The sequence below is a fragment of the Mytilus trossulus genome, chromosome 11 (genome assembly GCF_036588685.1).
Source record: "Mytilus trossulus isolate FHL-02 chromosome 11, PNRI_Mtr1.1.1.hap1, whole genome shotgun sequence".
Lineage (NCBI taxonomy): Eukaryota > Metazoa > Mollusca > Bivalvia > Mytilida > Mytilidae > Mytilus > Mytilus trossulus.
Window position 1 is genome coordinate 8,534,851 of NC_086383.1, and position 27,266 is coordinate 8,562,116.

Consider the following 27,266-nt stretch of genomic DNA (forward strand, 5'->3'; position numbering starts at 1 on the left):
ATATGCCAAAAGAGAAGAAAAAAGAAGCTTTTGTGATTATGTTTTAGCCACATATGTTGATAACACAGTGCTTTGTTCCCTCCATCCGTGGCAGGTGGCGCAAGCGTAGCATTGGAGAAAAAAGTTGTGGCGCAAAAGACGCATTTTGGCACAAACTGATCTCCCTTTGGTGTGTTTATGAGCAGGCTTTTTGTATAACATTTTGATTAGGTAATTAGGTATTGATACAATACCATAATGATTGACAACTGTCATTATCACCAAACAATCAGAGCTAGAAAAGGTGGGCCTTTAATTACAGTCCCCCACCTCTTAAACTGTCAATAAAATTGACCACATTACTTATCAACCTCAGTCTTACATAATTAGAACCTTCAATATACAAATATTTGACCTCATAATTTAATACACAAATGTATATATTAGATGTTTGACATATATAAGAATGAAAGATTTATTTATTGCCTATTATTTTTTATCTACAGTACATAAAGTGTTTCTGTAAATTATGTGTGAAAGATAAATGATAAATTGATTAACAAGATCTTTTAAAAAAAATGAAATATGAATATAAATAAAAACATGAATATATAAAAGCTATTTTAAAACTTTTAATTTATTAAACAAACCATTGTTTATTAATTTATTTCTCATCAATCAAATATATCATTATGTCTATTTAAGTCATTTGAATTTTGATTAGAAGTAAATATATATTTTTGCAAGAAAGAATCCAAATTTTAATAAAATAAGTTTTTCTTAATTTGTTTACGTTGAAAAAGTCCATTTTCAATGGCCTGTTTTGAGAAATACGTTAAAGTTGTTCTTAGCTTTTGGTCTAGATTTAATGTCTCGCAATATCGTTTTTAGCAATAATGCTGTTCATTTTCCCCACCATACCTTAATATGAAACTTTTGTTGATAATAAGGACATACTATGTAGATGTGCATATAGACAGGAAATTATGATTCAAATTTTATTTCTTACAGTTATTTTATTTCTGCAGTGACAATGTGGGGACATGGGGTATGTGAGACACTAAGGTTCTTTAATTGTAAATATCTTTATCCTTTGATCTTTTGATTACAATTCTACCTTGACAGGCAAGTTTGTATTTAGCCTATAAAATACTTATTTAGCCTTGAGAATTGAAAGGTCAGTTTATCCCTTTCATACAGTAGAATTTGATAAGATTGGCTACATGCCATTTACCTTGTCCAAAATTAATGTCACTTTATTGTTATTGTGATATTGTTAAAGTACAAAAGAACCCTATATTCTGACCAATACTTAAACTTTGTGCATCTTGATTTATTTGTTCAAAATCTGGTAACGTTGATCTTTTGGGGTTATTTTTGGTCTTCTTTACATGGTTTTTTTTTTTTAGATATAAAAAAAAATATCTGCTTGACTTTATAGAAATAGACTATGCTTGCAGGTTATATATTACACTGTCTTGTTTTGTTGTTTGCACCAAATCTCACAGATTATTATTTAGTTGCAAAATATTTTAAATGAGAACTGATTTTTTTTTACATCTTTAAATGTGAATTGAAGGTTAAAATAATCATAATGTGAACAAGAATGAAGAAAACATCTTGGTCCCAAAAAAAACATCATCAACCAGGATATAAAATCCCAAATATTAATTTATTATACTAATATCAGTTCATATAGAATAAACTTTTAAAGATTATATTGATTCCTATAAACTTGAAATCTCAAGCCACTGTTTTGCATGTTTACAATGTAGGTCATGTCCCAACAGAAAATCAATAAATATGACAGTACAATGTACTCTTAGCACAAACACATAAGGTCACTGTGAAATAGACATCTAGGGCAAGAAACAGTCAGTGATACCAAACCAGTTTGACTAGATGACTAGTTTAAAACCAGTTTTTTAGCTCACCTGGCCCGAAGGGCCAAGTGAGCTTTTCCCATCACTTTGCGTCCGGCGTCGGCGTCGTCCGGCATCGGCGTTAACTTTTACAAAAATCTTCTCCTCTGAAACTACTGGGCCAAATTGAACAAAACTTGGCCACAATCATCACTGGGGTATCTAGTTTAAAATTGTGTGTTCGGTGACCCGGTCAACCATCCAAGATGGCCGCCATGGCTAAAAATAGAACATAGGGGAAAAATGCAGTTTTTGGCTTATAACTCAAAAACCAAAGCATTTAGAGCAAATCTGACATGGATTAAATTGTTTATCAGGTCAAGATCTTTCAGCCCTGAAAATTTCAGATGAATCCAACAATTGGTTGTTGGGTTGCTGCCCCTGAATTGGTAATTTTAAGGAAATTTTGCTGTTTTTGGTTATTATCTTGAATAATATTATAGATAGTAATAAACTGTAAACAGCAGAAATGGTCAGTTGACCCCTTTAGGAGTTATTGCCCTTTATAGTCAATTTTTAACCATTTTTCGTAAATCTAAGTAATCTTTTACAAAAATCGTCTCCTCTGAAATTACAGGGCCAAATTAGAGAAAACTTGGCCACAATCATCATTGGGGTATCTAGTTTAAAATTGTGTCCAGTGACCTGGTCAACCAATCAAGATGGCCACCATGGCTACAAATAGATCATTGGGGTAAAATGCTGTTTTTGGCTTATAACTCAAAAATCAAAGCATTTAGAGCAAATCTGGCATGGAGATAAATTGTTAATAAGGTCAAGATCTATCTGCCCTGCAAATTTCAGATGAATCGAACAACCTGTTGTTGGGTTGCTGCCCCTGAATTGGTAATTTTAAGGAAATTTTGCTGTTTTTGGTTATTATCTTGAATAATGTTATAGATAGAGATAAACAATATACAGCAATAATGTTCAGCAAAGTAAGATCTACAAATGAGTCAACCCGACTGGAATGGTCAGTTGACCCCTTTAGGAGTTATTGCCCTTTTTAGTCAATTTTTAACCATTTTTCGTAAATCTTAGTAATCTTTTACAAAAATCTTCCCCTCTAAAACTACTGGGCCAAATTAAACAAAAATTTGGCCACAATCAACATTGGGGTATCTTATTTAAAATTTGTGTCTGTTGACCCGGTCAACCATCCAAGATGGTCGCCATGGCTAAAAATAGAACATAGGGGTAAAATGCCATTTTTGGCTTATAACTCAAAAACCAAAGCATTTAGAGCAAATCTGACATGGGGTTAAATTATTTATCAGGTCAAGATCTATCTGCCCTGAAAATTTCAGATGAATCGAACATCCTGTTGTTGGGTTGCTGCCTGAATTGGTAATTTTAAAAGGAAATTTTGCTGTTTTTGGTTATGATCTTGTTTAATATTATAGATAGAGATAAACAATATACAGCAATAATGTTCAGCAAAGTAAGAAAATATTTTCCACTGTAATTACTGGGCCAAGTTCATTATAGATAGAGATAATTGTAGAAACAAGAATGTTCAGTAATTAAAGATCTAAAAACACATCTCCATAATCAAAACACAATTTTGTTATGAATTTATCTGTGTCCATTGTTTAATATGCACATAAACCAAGGTGAGCGACACAGGCTCTTGAGAGCCTCTAGTTAATATCTGTAAATATCTTTAAATTTTTAGGGCATTTTTTCCTTTAATAGCCTTAAAATAGGGGTCTTAAAAATAACTCTCATTCGGTAAAAATTATTTTACTATTTAGTCTTTCTTTTTCAAGATTATTGATCAATTCTGTACATTGACCCTTATTTTTTCAGTTATTTTGCACAGTTATTCTTTATACTTTTTGCACCGCATTATTCTCTATTCTTTTTTTTGTTGTTCATTTTCTCTATTCTCTACATTGAGCAATCCTTATTCTTATATCTGAATCAGAGGCAAATTTTGCCTCAGAAAGTTGAAACTTAAGTTTCTTTATCATGTTTATAATTTCTAAATCTTCTGGAAAATACCAGCAAAAAATATACTTTGGTTCATAATTTGAAGCTATATTGTTTTAGTGTGAGATATAAGAACTTAAATCTTTTTGAATGTGTCAGAGACGAAATACCACCAGTCAATATGACACCCAAAAGAAACTATTGGCGATTGGGATTTAATCATAGAATATGTCATTGTTAAACCCTGGATGCATTGCACTAATCAAAATTGTACTTGTTTATAAATACCTTTAATTTGTGAAATATGGAGTGAAAACTGAATGGGATTTTTTACAAAAAATATCCTGACCATGATTTGGTAAAAAAAAAATAACCATCTATATTAGAACCCTGGTTTAAGTTTTGTATTTTTATCCAAAAGGATTTTCCATCATGCTCCTCTCGGTGAAACAATAGTTTGTGCACCCCCACCCCTCAAATCATGGATCTGTACATCATTTCAAATGTATAAATGCTCAGAAACCACCCATATGTATCAGTGGGATGAAATTTTTATGCATTAATATGAATGGGCAGGGGAGGGGGAATTTTCCAGTCGCACTTCTGTACCTATTTATAACTGAAAACCAAAGTAATCCTTCCACACTTTTCATGTTGAATTGCTGTGGTTCTCTGGAAAGAAAAGCTTTTGACGTTTAAAATTATGTTGTTAAATTTCTGAGAGCGTCAAGGGAATGTGTATCACAAGTTTCAGTATATTGAGGTCAATCCCCATCTGATTTTAGTTGTTTTCATGCTCAGAACCACCCCCATATATGAGTGGGCTGAAATTTTTAGGCAATAATATATGAATTCCAAAAGCACGGAAAACCGTAGTAATCCACAATCCTTTAGGGTATACTGTTTGCTGAACAGGCCATAATACTAACAGACAAAGCGTCAATGATGATGGCACATAAATATTTGCTTAATTACCCCAAAATATTTTGCAACATGCTCCACTCCACAGAACAATATTTTTTGCACCACCTTCCCCGCCTAACATTAAATCCTGGACCCTCACCTGATTTCTGGTGTTTTTGTGCCCCTATGAGTGGGCTGAAAATTTTATGCATTAATATATAAATGGGGGTTGGTCACATTCCAGTCACTCTACGGTACCCATTTCTAACAGAAAACTGAAGTAATCACACCTCCCTTTTCATGTCGAATTGATGCAGTTCCCCGGAAGGAAAATTCTTGACATGTAAAAATCTGCTGTTAAATTGCTGAGAGCGACAAGAGAATGTGTATCACAAAGTGTTTCAGTGTTAGGTTAATATTTAATGTATCTGCTATGGAATGAAACTTAAATTTGCCAACAGAGATGCCATGACGAAAAGGATGATGACACATAGATTTCGTGAAGGATGATTGTTCTGAATTGGCTTTTTTCCAATTTTAACCCTCCAGTTCCCCAAAAAAGTTCTTGAGAGGACCACAATAATTTACGCTGGTCATTACATCTTTGTGGTAATTTCAACTATATTCTTTTAGTAATGGAGATAAAGAGACAATTATAATGTATAACCTGCTACATGAATGTGTTTAGAGGAGTGTTTTTTCTTTAATTAAGATGGACTTTTTTTTAGTTTTGAATCTTTATTTGTTTCCCCTATACATTTTAACTTGAAATCATGTTATAGGGTATTTTGACAGACACATATAGCCCCTCAGGTTAGCCATAGCTTAATCTAATGCATTTATATAAATAGTGTTTTCCTTTATTGCCAACATTTTGTATGTTACCTATTTCTTGAATGCCAACAAAAAATATTCCTATTGATGTTTATATAATAACAAAAGGTGTTTTAACTATTTAATATTTAAAAAAAATTTAACATTTCATCACTTCTTGATATAAACTAGAGGCTCTAAATAGCCTGTGTCGCTCACCTTGGTATATGTGAATATTAAACAAAGGTAGCAGATGGTTTCATGACAAAATTGTGTTTTGGTGATGGTGATGTGTTTGTACATCTTACTTTACTGAACATTCTTGCTGCTTACAATTATCTCTATCTATAATAAACTTGGCCCAGTAGTTTCAGTTGAAAATGTTCGTAAAAATTTACAAATTTTATGAAAATTGTTGAAAATTGACTATAAAGGACAATAACTCCTTAGGGGGTCATTTGACCAATTTGATCATGTAGACTTATTTGTAAATCCTACTTTGCTGAACATTATTCATTTATTGCTCTATACAGTTTATCTCTGTCTATAATAATATTCAAAATAATAACCAAAAACTTCAAAATTTCCTTAAAATTACCAATTCAGGGGCAGCAACCCAACAACAGGTTGTCCAATTCATCTGAAAATTTTAGGGCAGATAGATCTTGACCTGATAAACAATATAACTCTGTCAGATTTGCTCTAAATGCTTTGGGTTTTGAGTTATACGCCAAAAACTGCATTTTACCCCTATGTTCTATTTTAAGCCGTGGCGGCCATCTTGGTTGGATGGCCAAGTCACCGGACACATTTTTTATACTAAATACCCCAAAGATAATTGTGGCCAAGTTTGGACTAATTTGGCCCAGTAGTTTCAGAGGAGAAGATATTTTGTAAAAGATTACTAAGATTTACGAAAATGGTTAAAAATTGACTATAAAGGGCAATAACTCCTAAAGGGGTCAACTGACCATTTTGGTCCTGTTGACTTATTTGTAAATCTTACTTTGCTGAACATTATTGCTGTTTACAGTTTATCCCTATCTATAATAATATTCAAGATAATAACCAAACAAAGCAAAGATTTCCTTAAAATTACCAATTCAGGAGCAGCAACCCAACAACAGGTTGTCCTATTCATCTGAAAATTTTAGGGCAGATAGATCTTGACCTGATAAACAATATAACTCTGTCAGATTTGCTCTAAATGCTTTGGGTTTTGAGTTATACGCCAAAAACTGCATTTTACCCCTATGTTCTATTTTAAGCCATGGCGGCCATCTTGGTTGGATGGCCAAGTCACCGGACACATTTTTTATACTAAATACCCCAAAGATAATTGTGGCCAAGTTTGGACTAATTTGGCCCAGTAGTTTCAGAGGAGAAGATTTTTTGTAAAAGATTACTAAGATTTACGAAAATGGTTAAAAATTGACTATAAAGGGCAATAACTCCTAAAGGGGTCAACTGACCATTTTGGTCCTGTTGACTTATTTGTAAATCTTACTTTGCTGAACATTATTGCTGTTTACAGTTTATCCCTATCTATAATAATATTTAAGATAATAACCAAACAAAGCAAAGATTTCCTTAAAATTACCAATTCAGGAGCAGCAACCCAACAACAGGTTGTCCTATTCATCTGAAAATGTCAGGGCAGATAGATCTTGACCTGATAAACAATTTTACCCCATGTCAGATTTGCTTTAAATGCTTTGGTTTTTGAGTTATAAGCCCAAAACTGCATTTTACCCCTATGTTCTATTTTTAGCCATGGCGGCCATTTTGGTTGGTTGGCCGGGTCTCCAGACACATTTTTTAAACTAGATACCCTAATAATGATTTTGGCCATGTTTGGTTAAATTTTGCCCAGTAGTTTCAGAGAGAAGATTTTTGTAAAAGTTAACGACGACAGACAACGACAGACGCCAAGTGATGAGAAAAGCTCACTTGGCCCATGGGCCAGGTGAGCCAAAAAAAAGAAGGAGATTTTGGGGTTTGAATTATTATGAATTTCAAGCAACTTCCATATTTGAACTATCTTAATGTTACCACATGTCTGTAAAATGGATTATTTTGTATCAAATGTTTAAATCAACTTACCTTGGTTTGAATCTATATTCTATGTCCATCCCTGTATAGAAATAGTATATTAGTTACAATATGAAAAATGCATATACATCCCTGCTTTCTTTAGTGTTAAAATTATCACCTTCTTCCATAGACAATATCTTAAGACTAACCGTGTATTTACTAATACGCCCGACTATATTTCAGCAGTTTTGAATCAATGAGGCACAAAGAAGGGAACTGTATGATAAATTACTTTTGTTGAAATTCAATTTTATTGTTATAATTTACCTGTGGTTATTGAATGAACTTTGTGATATGTGTTGATTAACTTGATCTTTATAGGCATTTTGATTAGGAACAAAGATTTTTGAATTTGAATTGTTTGTCCTTACACTACCTTTTGAGTTAAGCAATTCTAATTAAAGGATAGGGAAATCCTATGAATCTATTTTTATCCTTGGGTTAAACAATACAGGCTACATGGAAATATTTTTTTGTTACTACAAGGAGTTTATTGAAAATATAAGTATTAAGGATATTTGCTGTGCTACAAGTATTCAAACTACCGGTATAATATATATTTCAAAGAATTTGAATAGGTGAGACATGCATGAGGAATTGTAAAAATAATATTTGCTGTTTATATACAGTTTAAATGTCCTGGTATATCTTTTGACCTTATTTTACCTTCTGAGTTACACAATTCTATTTATAGGATATGGTGAGTCCAATGAATGTTTGAAGTCCTTGGTTAAGACAATATAGACATCAGGTATAGGGGAAGGGTTGAAATCTCACAAACATGTTTAACCCCGCCGCATTTTTGCTCCTGTCCCAAGTCAGGAGCCTCTGGCCTTTGTTTAGTCTTGTATTATTTTAATTTTAGTTTCTTGTGTACAATTTGGAAATTAGTATGGGGTTCATAGAAGGTGGAAGACCAAGATGCTTCATTCTTTGTATATGGATTCCTCACTTTACGAAGTTTCCGTCAGTCACATGTCCAATGTCCTTGAAAAAAAAGTTCAGATTTTTTGTAATGTTGAATTCTCTCTTATTATAAGTAATAGGATTATTATATTTGGTATGTGCTTACCTTGCAAGGTCCTCATACCCGTCAGACTGTTTTCACTTGACCTTGACCTCATTTCATGGATCAGTGAACAAGGTTAAGTTTTGGTGGTCAAGTCCATATCTCAGATACTATAAGCAATAGGGCTAGTATATTTGGTGTATTGAAGGACTGTAAGGTGTACATGTCCAACTGGCAGGTGTCATCTGACCTTGACCTCATTTTCATGGTTCAGTGGTTATAGTTAAGTTTTTGTGTTTTGGTCTGTTTCTCTTATACCTTATGCAATAGGTCTACTATATTTGTTGTATGGAATGATTGTAAGGTGTATATGTCTAGCCAGCAGATGTCATTTGACCTTGACCTCATTTTCATGGTTCAGTGGTTATAGTTAAGTTTTTGTGTTTTGGTCTGTTTCTCTTATTATACCCCACGCAACGAGTTGTGGAGGGTATAATGTTTTTGACCTGTCTGTCAGTCCGTCCGTCAGTCCTATTTCTTGTCATTGCAACTCCTCTCAAACCACACAACAGAATTTCACGAAACCTTTTCAGATAATATGGACATACTATGTAGTTGTGCATATCGACGGGAAATTGCGATTCAATTTTTTTTCTAGGAGTTACGCCCCTTTGAACTTATTTACTTTAATGTACTACTGCAACAGTTTGTCATTGCAACTCCTCTCAAACCACAAAACATAATTTCACAAAACCTTTTCAGATAATAAGGACATACTATGTAGTTGTGCATATCGACGGGAAATTGTGATTCAATTTTTTTCTTAGGAGTTACGCCCCTTTGAACTTATTTGCTTCAATGTACTACTGCAACAGTTTGTCATCACAACTTCTTTCAAACCACACAACAGAATTTCACGAAACCTTTTCAGATAATAAGGACATACTATGTAGTTGTGCATATCGACCGGAAATTGCGATTCAATTTTTTTTCTAGGAGTTACGCCCCTTTGAACTTATTTACTTTAATGTACTACTGCAACAGTTTGTCATCGCAACTCCTCCCAAATCACACAACAGAATTTCATGAAACCTTTTCAGATAATAAGGACATACTATGTAGTTGTGCATATCGACAGGAAATTGCGATTCAATTTTTTTCTAGGAGTTATGTCCCTTTGAACTTATTTGCTTCAATGTACTACTGCAACAGTTTGTCATCACAACTCCTTTCAAACCACACAACAGAATTTCACGAAACCTTTTCAGATAATAAGGTCATACTATGAAGTTGTGCATATTGACGGGAAATTGCGATTCAATTTTTTTCTTAGGAGTTATGCCCCTTTGAACTTATTTGCTTCAATGTACTTCTGCAACAGTTTGTCATCTCAACTCCTCTGAAACTACACAACAGAATTTCATGAAATTTTGTAGATAATAAGGACATACTATTTAGATGTACATATTGGCAGGAAATTAATATTTCTTGTACAATTTTTTTTTCTAACACTTATTTAATTTCTCCAATGACAATGCGGGGACGTGGGGTATGTGAGCGTGCTCACTAAGGTTCTTTAATTCTTTATGCAATAGGTCTACTATATTTGTTGTATGGAATGATTGTAAGGTGTATATGTCTAGCAGGCAGATGTCATTTGACCTTGACCTCATTTTCATGGTTCAGTGGTTATAGTTAAGTTTTTGTGTTTTGGTCTGTTTCTCTTATACTTTATGCAATAGGTCTACTATATTTGTTGTATGGAATGATTGTAAGGTGTACATGTCTAGCGGGCAGATATCATTTGACCTTGACCTCATTTTCATGGTTCAGTGGTTATAGTTAGTTTTGAGTTTTGGTCTTTTTATCTAATATTATATTCCAAAGGTCAACTATATTTGGTGTATGGAAATATTTTATGATCTATATGTCAGTCCCGCATGTTTTATTTGACCATGACCTTTAATTCACAGTTCAATGCACAGTGTTAAGTTTTTGTGATTTGGTCTATTTTTCTTTAACTATAAGTAACAGGTCAACTATATTTAATGTGTGGAAGCATTGTTAGCTGTATGTGTCTGCCTGGCATGGTTCATCTGACCTTGACCTCATTTTCATGGTTCATTGGTCTTTGTTTATCTATCTTGGTTAATGTTAAGTTTACGTGACAGTTGTAATAAAGCTTTATATTTAGGACTATGAACACAATATCAATGATTAGTAAAGAAGGCGAGACATTTCAGTGTGTGCACTCTTGTTGTCTGTTTTCCTTATACTGTATGCAATAGGTCTACTATAATTGCTGTATGGAACCATTGTAAGGTGTACATATCTAGCTGACAGGTGTCATCTGACCTTGACCTTATTTCATGTTTGAGTTGTCAAAGTTAAGTTTTTGAGTTTTGGGCAATTTTTTTAATACTATATGCAATAGGTAAACTATAATTTTGTGTATGGAAATATTTGATGGTCTATATGTCAGTCACACAGGTTTTATTTGACCTTGACCTCATTTTCAGGGTTCATTGCTCAGTGTTAAGTTTTTGTGTCTTGGTCTTAAACTATAAGCAATAGATCAACTGTATTTATTGTATGTAAGGATTGTTAGCTGCACATGCATGCCTGCCTGGCATGGCTCATCTGACCTTGACCTATTTGTCATGTTTTTTTGGTCAATGTTTATTGTCAATTGTCAATTGGTTAGTTTTCTTTGTTAATGTTTAAAAGTTTAAAACCAGGTTCAATACACCATTTTCTACATAAGAAAATGCCTGTACCAAGTCAGGAATATGACAGTTGTTATGTGTTTCGACTTTTGATTTTGCAATTTGATTTTGGACTTTCCTTTTTAGCTCACCTGTCCCAAAGGGCCATGTGAGCTTTTCCCATCACTTGGCGTCCGTCGTCCGTCATCGTGGAAGTCCTGCGTCCGGCGTTAACTTTTACAAAAATCTTCTCCTCTGAAACTACTGGGCCAAATTTAACCAAACTTGGCCACAATCATCTTTGGGGTATAGGGGTAAAATGCAGTTTTCGGCTTATAACTCAAAAACCGAAGCATATAGAGCAAATCTTACATGGAGTAAAATTGTTGATCAGGTTAAGATCTATCTGCCCCGAAATTTTCAGATGAATCCGACCTTCCCTTGTTAGGTTGCTGCCCCTGAATTTGTAATTTTAAGGAATTTTTGCTGTTTTTAGCTCACCTGGCCCGAAGGGCCAAGTGAGTTTTTCCCAGCACTTTGCGTCCGGCGTCGTCTGTCGTCCGTGGTCGGTCGTCATTGTTAACTTTTACAAAAATCTTCTCCTCTGAAACTACTGTGCCAAATGAAACCAAACTTGGCCACAATCATCATTAGGGTATCTAGTTTAAAAAATGTGTGGCGTGACCCGGTCAACCAACCAAGATGGCCGCCACAGCTAAAAATAGAACATAGGGGTAAAATGCAGTTTTTGGCTTATAACTCAAAAACCAAAGCATTTAGAGCAAATCTGACATGGGGGTAAATATGTTTATCAGGTCAAGATCTATCTGCCCTGAAATTTTCAGATGAATCGGTCAATCGGTTGTTGGGTTGCTGCCCCTGAATTGGTAATTTTAAGGAAATTTTGCTGTTTTTGGTTTTTATCTTGAATATTATTATAGATAGAGATAAACTGTAAACAGCAATAATGTTCAGCAAAGTAAGATCTACAAATCAGTCAACATGACCAAAATGGTCAGTTGACCCGTTTAGGAGTTATTGCCCTTTATAGTCAATTTTTAACCATTTTTCATAAATTAAAGTAATCTTTAACAAAAATCTTCTCCTCTGAAACTACTGGGCCAAATTAATCAAAACTTGGCCACAATCATCTTCGGGGTATCTAGTTTAAAAAATGTGTGGCGTGACCTGGTCAACCAACCAAGATGGCCGCCACGGCTAAAAATAGAATATAGGGGTAAAATGCAGTTTTTGGCTTATAACTCAAAAACCAAAACCTTTTGAGGGAATCTGACATGGATAAAAATGTTTATCAGGTCAAGATCTATCTGCCCTGAAATTTTCAGATGAATAGGTCAATCGGTTGTTGGGTTGCTGCTCCTGAATCGGTAATTTTAAGGAAATTTTGCTGTTTTTGGTTATTATCTTGAATATTATTATAGATAAAGATAAACTGTAAACAGCAATAATGTTCAGCAAAGTAGGATCTATAAATAAGTCAACATGACTGAAATGGTCAATTGACCCCCTAAGGAGTTATTGTCCTTTATAGTCAATTTTTAACAATTTTTATAAAATTTGTAAATTTTTAATTAACATTTCCACTGATACTACTGGGCCAATTTCATTATAGATAGAGATAATTGTAAGCAGCAAGACTGTTTAGTAAAGTAAGATTTAAAAACACATCACCAACAACAAAACACAATTTTGTCATGAATTCATCTGCTTCCTTTGTTTAATATTCACATATACCAAGGTGAGCGACACAGGCTCTTTAGAGCCTCTAGTTGGTTATTATCTTGATTATTATTATAGATAGAGGTAAACTGTAAACAACAATAATGTTCAGCAAAGTAAGATCTACAAATAAGTCAACATGACCAAAATGGTCAGTTGACCACTTTAGGAGTTGTTGCCCTTTATATTCAATTTTTTAACCATTTTTCGTCAATCTTAGTAATCTTTTAGAAAAATCTTCTCCTCTGAAACTATGTGGCCAAATTTATTGAAACTTGGCCACAACCATCTTTGGGGTATCTAGTTTAAAAATTGTGTCCGGTGACCTGGCCAACCAACCAAGATGGCGGCCATGGCTAAAAATAGAACATAGGGGTAAAATGCAGTTTTTGGCTTATAACTCAAAAACCAAAGCATTAAGAGCAAATCTGACAGGAAGTAAAATTGTTGATCAGGTCAAGATCTATCTGCCCTGGAATTTTCAGATGAATTGGATCATCAGTTGTTAGGTTGCTGCCCCTGAATTGGTAATTTTGAGGAAATTTTGCTGTTTTTTTGTTATTATCTTGAATATTGATATAGATAGAGGTAAACTGTAAACAGCAATAATGTACAGCAAAGTAAGAACTAAAAATTTGTCAACATGACCAAAATAGTCAAATGACTCCCTAAGGAGTTATTGCACTTCATAGTTAATTTTTAACAATTTTCACAAAATTTGTAGATTTTCACTAACATTTTCCACAGAAACTACTGTTATAGAAAGATAATTGTAAGCAGCAAAAATGTTTAGTAAAGTAAGATCTACAAACACATCACCATCACCAAAACACAATTTTGTCATGAATCCATCTGTGTACAATGTTTAATATTAACATAGACCAAGGTGAGCGACACAGGCTCTTTAGAGCCTCTAGTTGAATTTTGTCGGATTTCAGTATATTTGTGTTTTTACTTTTTATGTGACAGTTGTAATAAAACTTTGACTAAAAGACTATCAACATAATATCAATGATATGTAAAGAAGACGAGACATTTCAGCGTGTGCACTCTTGTTTACTTTTCAATTTAAAATTAAGAATGGAAATGGGGAATGTGTCAAAGAGACTACAAACCGACCATAGAACAAACAACAGCAGAAGGTCACCAACACTGAACAGGTCTTCAACGCAGCATGAAATTCCCGCACCTGGAGGCGTCCTTCAGTTGGCCCCCAAACATATATATATACAATGTACTAGTTCAGTGATAATGAACGCTATACTAAACTCCAAATTGTACACAAGAAACTAAAATTAAAAATAATACAAGACTAACAAAGGCCAGAGGCTCCTGACTTGGGACAGTCTCCTGACTTGGGACAGGCACAAAAATGCGGTTAAACATGTTTATGAGATCTCCCCCGTTTACCTCTAGCCAATGTAGAAAAGTAAACACATAACAATATGCACATTAAAATTCAGTTCAAGAGAAGTCAGAGTCTGATGTCAGAAGATGTAACCAAAGAAAATAAAGAAAATGACAATAATACATAAATAACAACAGACTATTAGCACTTAACTTACATGCCAGCTCCAGACCTCAATTAAACTGATTGAAAGATTATGTCTTCATCATATTATGAATATCAGAAATGTTTTCTATTACCTTATTTGAAATTATATAAGGATAAAGAGAATTGGTATGTTATCAATCTATCAAATCAGAGTCCAAATGACATGAATAAGCATCAATATGTCATTATAGGACCTTCAACAATAGGCATTAAAATGTTTGGATTTTTCTCTTCTCAGTGTTCTTTTGTTCAGCACCCTTTGTATTCCTCAAGCAATTATATTTATAGGATATGGAATTGATTTATAGAAAAACAAAGGATATATGGTATCCATCCATGACACAAATTCAGTACATGCACAGCAAATAGCCCACAAAAAATCAAAGAAACTGAAAATAGCAAACAGAGGTCATTAATTAAAATTTGACATGAAATTTGACTGCATCATGTTTTCTTTATTATAATTCAAATTACTCTGGCTTCTTCCTCTTCAATGCATTAAAACCTTTTACTTAGCAACTACATTTCTGCCTAAGGTAAAAACATATCCCACCCCACCTCCCTTTTGAAGTTAGATAGTTCCTCCCCAATATATCTCTTGACCTAATTTTTCCTTAAGCAATTCTATTTATAAAATATGGAGAGTCCAATGAATCTATTTATATCCTTTGGTCAAACAAAATATGTAAATATTTTTGTTGACAACTACAAGGAGGATTTGAAAAGAACTTGAAAGGATATTTACATTGGACATTTAAAAATTATCAGATGTATAGATATAGGAAGATGTGGTGTGAGTGCCAATGAAACAACTCTCCATCCAAATAACAATTTTAAAAAAAAGTAAACCATTATTAGGGAGCTACCATTTGATTTTTATGGGGGGGGGGCTAGGATGAAAAATTTTGTCCTGCATTTTTTTTAGCTGTAATCTCTGTCCTGCCTTTTTATTTTTCACTCTGTTCGGTCCTGCCTTTTTTTTTTTTAGTCTATCCTGACTTTTTTTTACCTAAATTGTCGTCCTGATTTTTTTTCAAATTTCCTCCTAGCCCCCCATAAAAATCAAATGGTAGCTCCCTTAAATGAAATTATTTGATTACAAGGAGATTTTTGTTTGTGATAACCAATGAGACAACTATCAAAGAGAGTCAAAATAAAAAAAAGACTAAGCATTAAGTGGTCACTGTAGGGCTTTCAACAATTACCTATAAAATGTTGGATTTTATACACAATGCTTATTACCACAAAACTCAGATCAAGTTCAAATTAAGGTAGCAACACTTTCATTGATCTTGAGTTATGTCCCTTTATAACATTGTGTACAAGTGGGGGCATGATATTTGTGTAACATGGACACATTTCCCATTTATTTTAATCTACTGTGTAAATTAAAACATGTTATTCAGCATCCAATTATTTATATTTCTCAAAATAAAACTGATTTTACTGTTTTACAGAAAAACCTGGTTTAAAAGACCACTTAATGGAGAGCAAGAAGTGGTCCCTTAAAACAGGTGGTCTTTTAATACAGGTTCAATTTATATTAAATATACTACAGAGGGATTTAAAATTAATGGTCTTATCAGACAGGTTTTTACTTACATGTAATACAGATAGTCTCTTAAGCAGGTTTGACTGTATATCCCTTCTGACAAAATCATTTCAATTGTACATGTATTTCTGCTTCTCTTATCATACAATTTTGCGAATTTCAAATGAAAAATCCTGAGACATTGTTTGTCTGTCAAACATTCTGCCTGTGATCAATGGTCTAACTAAAAAAAATAAGGTTATTATTGCTATATAATAAATTGACTACTGTATATTGTAAAATATATTTCTATGGTTAATAAATGCTTGAATACAAACTATCTATTATTGCAGGTAGGGACAGTCACACCCGTAGAAGATTATCTAGCATTAGTCAACAGAAAAGATGTGGATAAATTTGATGAAGGTTTGTTAGAGGTCAAACAAATACCACTTCCTTTTGGTTAACAATTATAAGAAATTGCAATCTTGTAAATAAATTTTGCATTGTTTTATTTTCATATTTACACATTTTTATCTGATTGTATCTCTTTCAATATAAAAAAATTGACTCAGTGTGAAGATCTAGTACAACACAAACTTAATATTCATATCAAATTAAAGAAAGGCTTATGATACCAAAGGGACATTCTTGCTCATATTGAGTCAAAGACAAACTGACAGTCCATGGCAAAAAGTGAAAACTTCAAAACAACAAATAGTCTAGAAAAACACAATAAATAGAAAACTAACAACTGTCAAGCACCACTAAAAACAAGGAATGATCACAGTATGCAGATTCTACTCCACCATATTATGTTCTTGTCCTAAAAAAGCTTTAATTTTGTCTTGAATTTATCATCATCATCACTTCAGAAAAGCAGTGTTAAAGCTAAGCTCACTGTGTGCTTATAGTTTTATATTCTACCTATCATCCAGTGTAGTCTACAAATCATCACAGTAATTTATATATTGCATTACAGCTAGTAAACAGATGCAGAAGAGAATACAACAAATAGTAACAGATTCTTTTGGAGCTCAGTTCTACCCTAAAGCCATTGATTGCTTGAAGACATTGAGGGAACAGTGTATTAAGGTTAGTGTTCCTTTGGAGCTCAGTTCTACCCTAAAGCCATTGATTGCTTGAAGACATTGAGGGAACAGTGTATTAAGGTTAGTGTTCCTTTGGAGCTCAGTTCTACCCTAAAGCTATTGATTGCTTGGAGACATTGAGGGATCAGTGTATTAAGGTTAGTGTTCCTTTGGAGCTCAGTTCTACCCTAAAGCCATTGATTGCTTGAAGACATTGAGGGGACAGTGTATTAAGGTTAGTGTTCCTTTGGAGCTGAGTTCTACCCAAAAGCTATTGATTGCTTGGAGACATTGAGGGATCAGTGTATTAAGGTTAGTGTTCCTTTGGAGCTCAGTTCTACCCTAAAGCCATTGATTGCTTGAAGACATTGAGGGAACAGTGTATTAAGGTTAGTGTTCCTTTGGAGCTCAGTTCTACCCTAAAGCTATTGATTACTTGAAGACTTTGAGGGAACAGTGTATTAAGGTTAGTGTTCCTTTGGAGCTCAGTTCTACCCTAAAGCCATTGATTGCTTGAAGACATTGAGGGAACAGTGTATTAAGGTAAGTGTTCCTTTGGAGCTCAGTTCAACCCTAAAGCTATTGATTGTTTGAAGACATTGAGGGAACAGTGTATTAAGGTTAGTGTTCCTTTGGAGCTCAGTTCTACCCTAAAGCCATTGATTGCTTGAAGACATTGAGGGAACAGTGTATTAAGGTTAGTGTTCCTTTGGAGCTCAGTTCTACCCTAAAGCCATTGATTGCTTGAAGACATTGAGGGAACAGTGTATTAAGGTTAGTGTTCCTTTGGAGCTCAGTTCTACCCTAAAGCTATTGATTGTTTGAAGACATTGAGGGAACAGTGTATTAAGGTTAGTGTTCCTTTGGAGCTCAGTTCTACCCTAAAGCTATTGATTGCCTGAAGACTTTGAGGGAACAGCGTATTAAGGTTAGTGTTCCTTTGGAGCTCAGTTCTACCCTAAAGCCATTGATTGCTTGAAGACATTGAGGGAACAGTGTATTAAGGTTAGTGTTCCTTTGGAGCTCAGTTCTACCCTTAAGCCATTGATTGCTTGAAGACATTGAGGGAACAGTGTATTAAGGTTAGTGTTCCTTTGGAGCTCAGTTCTACCCTAAAGCCATTGATTGCCTGAAGACTTTGAGGGAACAGCATATTAAGGTTAGTGTTCCTTTGGAGCTCAGTTCTACCCTAAAGCCATTGATTGCTTGAAGACATTGAGGGAACAGTGTATTAAGGTTAGTGTTCCTTTGGAGCGAAGTTCTACCCTAAAGCCATTGATTGCTTGAAGACATTGAGGGAACAGTGTATTAAGGTTAGTGTTCCTTTGGAGCTCAGTTCTACCCTAAAGCTATTGATTGCTTGAAGACATTGAGGGAACATTGTATTAAGTTTAGTCATGAATTGGTTGTAACTCCTTCAAAATCTACTGCATAAAGATTCTTACATTCATACCAGTAGATTATTGGAATTAACCAATCGAGATAGTTAGATTCTCAATTTTAAAGTCTGAGCCTTGGCGAGGATTTTAAAATTGATAATTTAACTATCTTGATTGGATAAATCTGATAATCTACGAATAACTATGTAAGAATCTGTTTCTCTAATGATTAAAAAAAACATTTTGTTGGATGAAAATCTAGTGCCTTCCTTTTTTCTCAAAGTTTTTTATTTACACCTGTTACCATATGTTTTTAAAGTTGTTAATACCTTTTTTTTATACTATCCTGGATTTGTACCAACTTGTTTATAATCAAAAGCTAGTATCTAGAAAGAAATTTTGTTGAAATTTTGTACCTGTTTATCCATATTTTACTTATAAATGTATAGTTTTACTTCCAAGTAATAATACATACTGTCTGCACTTAAAGATTATACAACATTTATTAGATTTATTAGATTTATTAGATTCATAAAGTATCCTCGATTTTTACCAAACTTGAACAGAAGCTTCTTAAAATCAAAAGATAGTATTGAGAGGAATATTTTTATTGATTTTTTCCCCTCATTTTTGTTGAGCCTGCGTTTAACAGCAAAAGTAGGCAAGACACTGGGTTTGGCGTAACCCTGAGTCTAATTTATTCATTACAATATCTTTGTCTGAATGTATCATCTGCCCATGATTTATGTGCAAGTTTCTCCTTTCCTGTCTGTGACAACAGTGGTAGAATGCTATCGATTAATGCAAGACAGAGATATTGCAATATGAACATTTGTTATGTATTTTGTAGAAAATGGAGGCTAAATCCTTTAACATATACATGAGACAGTTTAAAGACACATTAATACAGAAGGGTCGAAGAGATTTCTGGGATGAAATAGTCACAGGTAAATGTTGTTATTTATCAATATATTTGGTAGCCACAAGTTGAACAAACAATCCCTGTAGAAGTTGAATTTCTTCATTGTTTAAGTAATCATTTCAACTTACAGTGAATATGCTTATTGTGAGAAATAATTTTTTGAATGAGGATAAATGGAATTTCTACATACTTGATTTCATGCTTTTATCATATCTACATTCAGTCCTTCAGGAAATTTGTATTTTACTTAAGATTTAAACTTCAACCCACAAATTCCTCTAAAATTAGTAGCCAATGAATAATAAATTAACAATTTCTAATAAAATTAAAAATTGATTGAAAGAAATAGCACTTATATTAATGAATATATGATAATAAAATATCATATGAAAATTAAAGAAGTACTTCCAACATTGTAGAAAATCTGTCCTTGATAACCAAACTTGAGAGTGAGGAAAGTGATGTCAGTGTGGAAGAAGGGAAGAAATTCACAGAAGATGAAGAAGACGATAAACCAAAGACAGAGGAAACACCAGCTGATGATGATGCAGAAGACATGGTTAGTATGAGATAGTACAGTCAGTTTAATTGGATGGAAAGAGGGAGTGAAAATGTTACAATTATTCTGATTAGATGCAAGATTCATGAGAGAAAGAAAAATAGTTTTTAGTGTTTTAGAATGGAACGGATAAAGTCTACAAGAAATGGAGGAGAAAACAATTCTTCAGCTGTTAATAATCATGTAACTGAAATTAATTCTACTTTTAATCTGTTCTAATTTGATATTTATGTTATAACATTTTGAAATTGTCTAGTGCCATTTCTTAAAAGCCTGGTATTCAGACTCTTATTTTCAGCTTGATTTTCCACTTCTTTATCAATATAGTGAAAGTTGATTTTTGATTCTTTTCTTAAAGTGAAATTATGCATTGTTTGTTTGTATTTTTCAGCTGGAAAACATGTGATGAAATATTAAATTGGCAGACAAAGAAGGCAGCAAGTCTAACAACATCAAATGTGAAGATAGATGTTGTGAAATGATATAAAACAGTAGTTATGTATATTAAATATCCAGTGATCTGGGATCAAGAAAGTTGGTTCAATATCTACACAGGAATTTGTTTAATATCAGATTAGATTCATAGAATTAGTAGTTATTTTTTTTTTAAATTTCTAGATATCATATCTTTTAAAACAAACATCTGTAAAGATGAATTGATTCATAGATATTATATGAATTAAAATAAAGGTGTAGTAAATATCTATGAAAAATTATATCATAAAGCAAGAGGTCATGTATATTTTTTAATCGAATATGCTACTGTAAACTCAGAAATTATTGGGTTCATTCATTATAATCATTTATGAAGAAAGGACAGCAATGTGAATTTTATTTTTGCAATTTCATGAAATCATGCTTAAAAATATATATGTATCATGATATCAGAATGAGAGTTCATATTATTTGCAATACTCACCCAGTTTCATAACTCGTAAATATAAAAATCTGACAATACTTTCTGACTTTACATTATTAAATTCTAGAAGGCAGCATTTTATTTGAATCAATTTCTGTAAAGAATACATTACAGCTTTTTTCTCCCAGATTTCTATTTTGAGGTGGATTTAAAAATGTTGTGAATTGGTTGATTATTTAGGGAATCACTGAAGCATGGCTGGAGCAGGCCCTCTCTAAGGCAGTAAGTTGTCCCATCCTTATGAACATTTCTGGATCTGCCACTGCTGTTCATATCTTATGTCAAACTTTTTATTCCTCAAACAGAACATGTAATTTATTTTCACAATCACAAATCTTGGGTTTTTTGCTGAATTTACTTGAAAAATCAAATTAAAAGCTTAAATATGTTTTTTAGTGAATGCTTCTCTTTTATATGTCATCTGTTGTGTTGAAGCATTGTATGTGTAAATAAAAAATTAAAATTATCATATCTGTTTTGTGTATCATAGATTTATATGTGAGTAAACAAACCAATATATATCTGCTTGAATTATCTATATAATAAGAAAAACTTTGAATAGTCTGTATAGTGTTGCAGTATCATTTTCAATTTTTAAATCCGTATCCTAAACTTGGCTGGTCTTGAAGCAACCACATTTGTGTTCCTGGTTCAATATATGGTCAGTTGTGTTTGATTAATTTTTTTTATAATTTATAAAATTCAATGAGCTCTTTTAAGCAGAGTTTTTAAAGGTAAAACAATATATTCTTACTAAGAAACTCAGTAGTAAGCAAACTTATGTCCATGCTACATTGATAAAAAGTATAATAACAAAAATACCTACTCCTTGGAAATTTGAAAAATTTGAAACTGGAAGTCATTTATTAAATGGCAAAATTTTAATTTAAAAGGACATCAACAATTAAAATACATTGAGAGTGCAACATACAAGTTTATCTAAGTAAAACAAAATGTGTAGCTATCTAAAATCTGTTACCAACACCATAGTTCAACAAAAAACCTTAATTTACAATGTTACAACTCAATTCAATACTTGTAATGGACCATTCAATAACATGATTACAAACATAAACGTACATAACTAATTCATAGCAGTACATACAGAATATAAATGTAATATGGAGAGAGAAAACGCATTTAAAAATTGTGAAATAAAGCTTTGGATTATCTCCCATTCAACAGTTATCTTATAGCTTTATATGGACAAAAGGTATAACATTACACAAAGGAATATTTAAGATGGAACTTATCAAATTACACAGTAATCCGTGTTAAATAATAAAGAAGAAAAGAACTTGACGAATTAGACAGTGGAACTTGTAAAATAACACATAAACATGAGAAATTACACAATGAAACATGAGAAATTACCGTTGAAACATGTAAAATTATACAGTGGCAAAAGAAAAATTACAAATTGGAAAAGAGAGGCAAAAGATAACAAAAATAAATTCAATCTCATAAGTCATAAAAATAAACTAACAATGTCATAGCTAAAAAGACAGAACCAACTGACAAATAACGGTACACAAAACACAACATAAAAAGCTAAAAAACTGAGAGACACAAACATGACAAATGCAACAAGAATTGAGGTGTGATCTCAGTTGCTAGGGAAGGATACATAAATCCTGCACCACTTCTTTTACCTCTAGGGAAGCTCATGTAAGTACACACTCGGTGATAAGTATATTCCTGCAAGTCACATACGTGGAAAAGGGTCAAAACTGTTGTAATGACAATCGGAACATATACATTACCAGATGTGAAACGGATATTCTATAAAGGTCAACCAACGGCAGCATAAAACTTTACAAAGATATGATTTCACCTTCATCACATTCACTTGGAACTCTTTGTTTAACAGCTTCTTGTGAGCAGCAACCTTCTTTCACTGCATGAAATCATAATAGGGCATACAAGCCATACAATATCTTATTAACTAGGAGATATATTCTCCGTTTGCAGGAATGTTGCAACATAGAAATGGACAAAAGGGAAGCCGGAACATGTGAAATTACACTGGAAAAAAAACTAAAATTACACAGTGGATTCTTTATTTTTTAACAATTCATTGTTTTGTCCTCATTGACATTTTTTTAAATAATAATAACCCAGGTACGACCAACATTCAGTTAATGCAATATTAAACCGAATTTGAATTATAAGAAAATAGAAGATATGATTTACATTGTCAAGGACACTGCGAACAACATACATAAAGGTGAACAGGTAACAAAAGGAGATTAATAACCACAGGGGCCTATCCATACATTTTGAAAAAGGAAGATCCAATTGAATGACCCCAAATAAAAGTGGGTTCCATACCCCCTGGGGCGGATCCAGCCATTTTAAAAAGAGGTTCCTAACCCAGGACAAAAAGGGGAGTTCCAACTACATGTCCCAATTCAAATGCATTGATCATCCAAAAAAAGGGGTTCAAACCCCTGGATCCGCCACTTTTTTTTTTAGGGATCCGCCACTGAAGAAAGCCCAACTATGACAATCTAAACTTGAATACCGCTTTATGTCATCGTCTGTTTCAAAACTAGAACTAACTTTTTATATCGATCTGAATATTGTTTTCGGTTTGTGAGTTCGAACACTTTTCATCTATTATTCCATTGGTATTCCACTGTTAATATATATTTTTATATAGACACAATTCAATTGTAACATTCATTATAAATACAATAATTTTGAATTATAAAACAATAAAATATACCATGGAAATTAAAAGCCGAAGGAGAATTTAGGTATTCACTCCATTCGTCTGTCTGTCTGGATATGTCCGGCATATTAATTTTTACGTTTCGTTCTTCGTGCTTGAAAATACTGATTAGAAATGTGGTGTATAGTTTTAACATAACCAGTTACAGATCAAGTTTTGTTTTGGTCTGATGAATTTGTGCAGTACGTTCAGTTATATCTAAATTAACAAATATGCTTCCTTTGTATTCCGAATTGTTTCAACTAGCAAATATACATTGGAAGTGCTGGAATGTAGCTTTGATAAAACGGAGTGTTTGACATGGTGAAATTTTTGAAAGAAGTGGTAAATAAGAAAATACTCATGAATAAAGAAAAAAGATAGTTGTTACTATAATTATGTGGAACCTCTTTAGTGCATGCATACCGCACCAGTTTTATATATATATCAAGATCAAGTTGTTGGTGCACTTATTCATAGTATTTAACAATTAAAAACTCTTTTAAACATAACTCAAACTACTGCTGCACACATAGGCGCCGCATAGAGAAGTATACATAACTGTTACTGTAAATGTTGCGCATTGTGGAAGATGTACTCATAAAAAAATTGTAACCCAAGTGCTTGTAAGATTGCTTCAATTTATCTATGGGAATACATTAGTTGTTGATTTACAGCAATTCTAGACAAAGGAATATAACTTCAATTTTAAAATATGATTAGATTGCTGCACCTTCTAAAAGTTGACAAGTGTATAATCATTTTGTGCCGATAAAGTTCTTGAAATATTCATGGATAGGATGTATTGACTGTTATGATTAATGTATCAAAAAGGTAGTGAACGCCTTGAAAGATTTAGATATCAAGTCAGTTTTATAAGGTTTTGATTGCATATCATGCAATATTTACTTCAAATAAAAAGAAAATGTGTATTATTTGTTAAAGATGTCCAAACTTATCCTTGTTTCAAAATTATCATCGTTATCTGACTATATATTTTACAATTAATAATCTACAATAAGAATTAAGTTACGAAACCAATCAAAATCCGTGTTAGTTCATTTCTTACTTTTTATGAGCTAATTGGGGAACTAAAAGAAGTGTTTAGCTTTGAAACTAATTGGAAAAAGAAGTCTGTGTGTCTACTTCGAACAAATAATTGGTAAATATATGATTATTGCATTCAACTTTAATATATGTATCCAAATTCTTAAGCATACATTTAAAATTCAATTTCCTGTTTAGGAAAAAAAGATATTTTACTTTATCTAATGATATTGAAATAAAAATTAGGTTGTATGTCTGTTCATCAATGATGACCTTTTTACAATTTAATGTTCTATGTCCGTCCGTCAATGATGACCACTTAATGTCATCTGTTTTACAACTCGATGTAAAACTTGTTATATCTTTATATTGTTTTCGGCTTGTGAGTTTGAATTCCCCTTTGGTATCATCTGCTGCTAATATATTTATGCATAGCCAATTTTCATTGTCAATTTTGTTATCAATCCTGTATCTGCGGATTTTAAACCAATAACATATCTCTATCGTTATTCTCTCTGTTGATGAAGTAATGAGTTGTACAAACCAACCATGCCAATTAAAAGCCGACAGAGAATGCACTCCATCCATCTGTCTGTCCATCCGTCCTCAGTCTAGCAAACAAGTTTTTCCTCAGAGTTTTTTTTCATCATGCTTGGAGATATTTATTAGATATTTGGTATTTAGTTTCATCATGACCAGTTATACAGATCATGATCGAATTTTGTTTTGGTCTGATGAATTTGTGCAGTTCAATCATTCATATCTAGTAGATAAACAAATACGCAACCTCTTGACTTAAGTATTGTTTCGACTAGAAAATTTACATTTCGTATGGGAGTGTTGTTTGAATGAATCATCGATAAAATGGAAAGTTAAAAAATGATGAAATTTGAGAACTGGTAAATGAGATTACTTATCAAAGGTCCCAGGATTATAATTTAATACGCCAGACGCGCGTTTCGTCTACATAAGACTCATCAGTAACGCTCAGATCAAAATAAAAAATAAATACAAACCAGTACCTATTCATAAATAAAGAATACAGCTATTACTATACGTAAACTATATGTGGTCGTCTGTGTTGTGACTTGTCTAGATTACAATCATACCACAGCAGCCTTTTTTTTATTATTAAGATGGTATATGAAGCTGTGGGTGTGATTGCCAATGAGACAACTCTCCAATCAAATAACAATTTAAAAAAAAGTAAACCATTATAGGTCAATGTACGGCATTCAACACGGAGCCTTGGCTCACACCGAACAACAAGCTATAAGGGACCCCAAAATGTCTAGTGTAAAACCATTCAAACGGGAAAACCAACGGTCTAATCTATATGAAAAAAACGAGAAACGAGAAACACGTATATATCACATAAACAAACAACAACTACTGTACATCAGATTTCTGACTTAGGACAGGTGCGAACAATTGCAGCGGGATTAAACGTTTAAACGTTTTAAACACAACTCAAACATCTGAACACATTGGTGTGCATAGAGAAACTAACAAGATTTATGTGCGTGTGTTATTTGGTTTTTCGGGGGGGGGGGGGGGGGGGCTGGGGGAATGTTGTTGTTGTTTCTGTGCATGTATTGATTATGTGTCATGGATTAACTACATATCCTTTGTTTTTTTTCTATTATACATATTACGCTAAATGTAAGGCGTTACGAAAGATGCGATCTTCAAGAACATTGAATGTGTATTATTGTTAAAAATGTCGAAACTTACCCTAGGTTCAAAATTATCATTGATGTCTTACTATTTATTTTACAGTTATCAATTTACAATAAAAAAAAATAGGTTACGAAACAAATCAATATGCGTTTTTATTCACATCTTACTTTTAATGAGCTAATTAGGGGACTAAAATAAGTATTTAGCTTTAAACTGATGAGAGAAAGAGGCCTGTGCGTCTCCTTCGAAAAAAATAATGGATAATTGTATTCAACTTGATAACATATATCCAAATTTTTAAAGTCATAAGAAACGAGTGACCGGTGAAAAATAAACTTCTTCCAATTCTTAAACCAATGCATACAAACATCATAAACTTTGTCTTCTGTGCTCGAATTTATCATTTTTTGCGTGTAAATTTCGTATAATCGTCAATTTTTTTTCAATCGGTCAGTGTTTTTTTCAAAATATGACAGGTAATTAAAGTTCGTGTTTTGAAGCCGAAGTTTAACGATTGTCACCTGTTTGTCAACAATTGACGAAAAATAAACAAAAAAGCATGGAAATTGAGCACGTGTTTAATATGTAAATTCAGATAATAGTTTATTTTAAGGACATCCATGCGTATTGTGGTCACCGGATTTTTACGAGATGGGTCACACTGAGGTCACCTTGCATACGGAAATATATCGGGGGAATTGCTTGCTGGAAGGAAGCAATTCAAATAAAGTAAACTTCTTCTAAATATGAATAAATTAAAGAATTTTCTTCAG

General features: G+C 32.9%; 1 protein-coding gene across 1 annotated transcript in view; it reads left to right on the top strand.

Moving 5' to 3' along the window:
• LOC134690696 (X-ray repair cross-complementing protein 5-like) overlaps positions 1-20,987 on the top strand; it is a 66,796-nt gene extending 45,809 nt beyond the window's left edge. The window contains exons 17-21 of the mRNA XM_063550707.1: positions 16,537-16,609; positions 17,166-17,278; positions 19,504-19,600; positions 19,995-20,134; positions 20,526-20,987. Of these exons, the coding sequence (XP_063406777.1) occupies positions 16,537-16,609; positions 17,166-17,278; positions 19,504-19,600; positions 19,995-20,134; positions 20,526-20,540 (438 nt within the window). The 3' untranslated portion in view covers positions 20,541-20,987. The remainder of the gene's footprint in view (positions 1-16,536; positions 16,610-17,165; positions 17,279-19,503; positions 19,601-19,994; positions 20,135-20,525) is intronic.
• Positions 20,988-27,266: the final 6,279 nt, after the last annotated feature.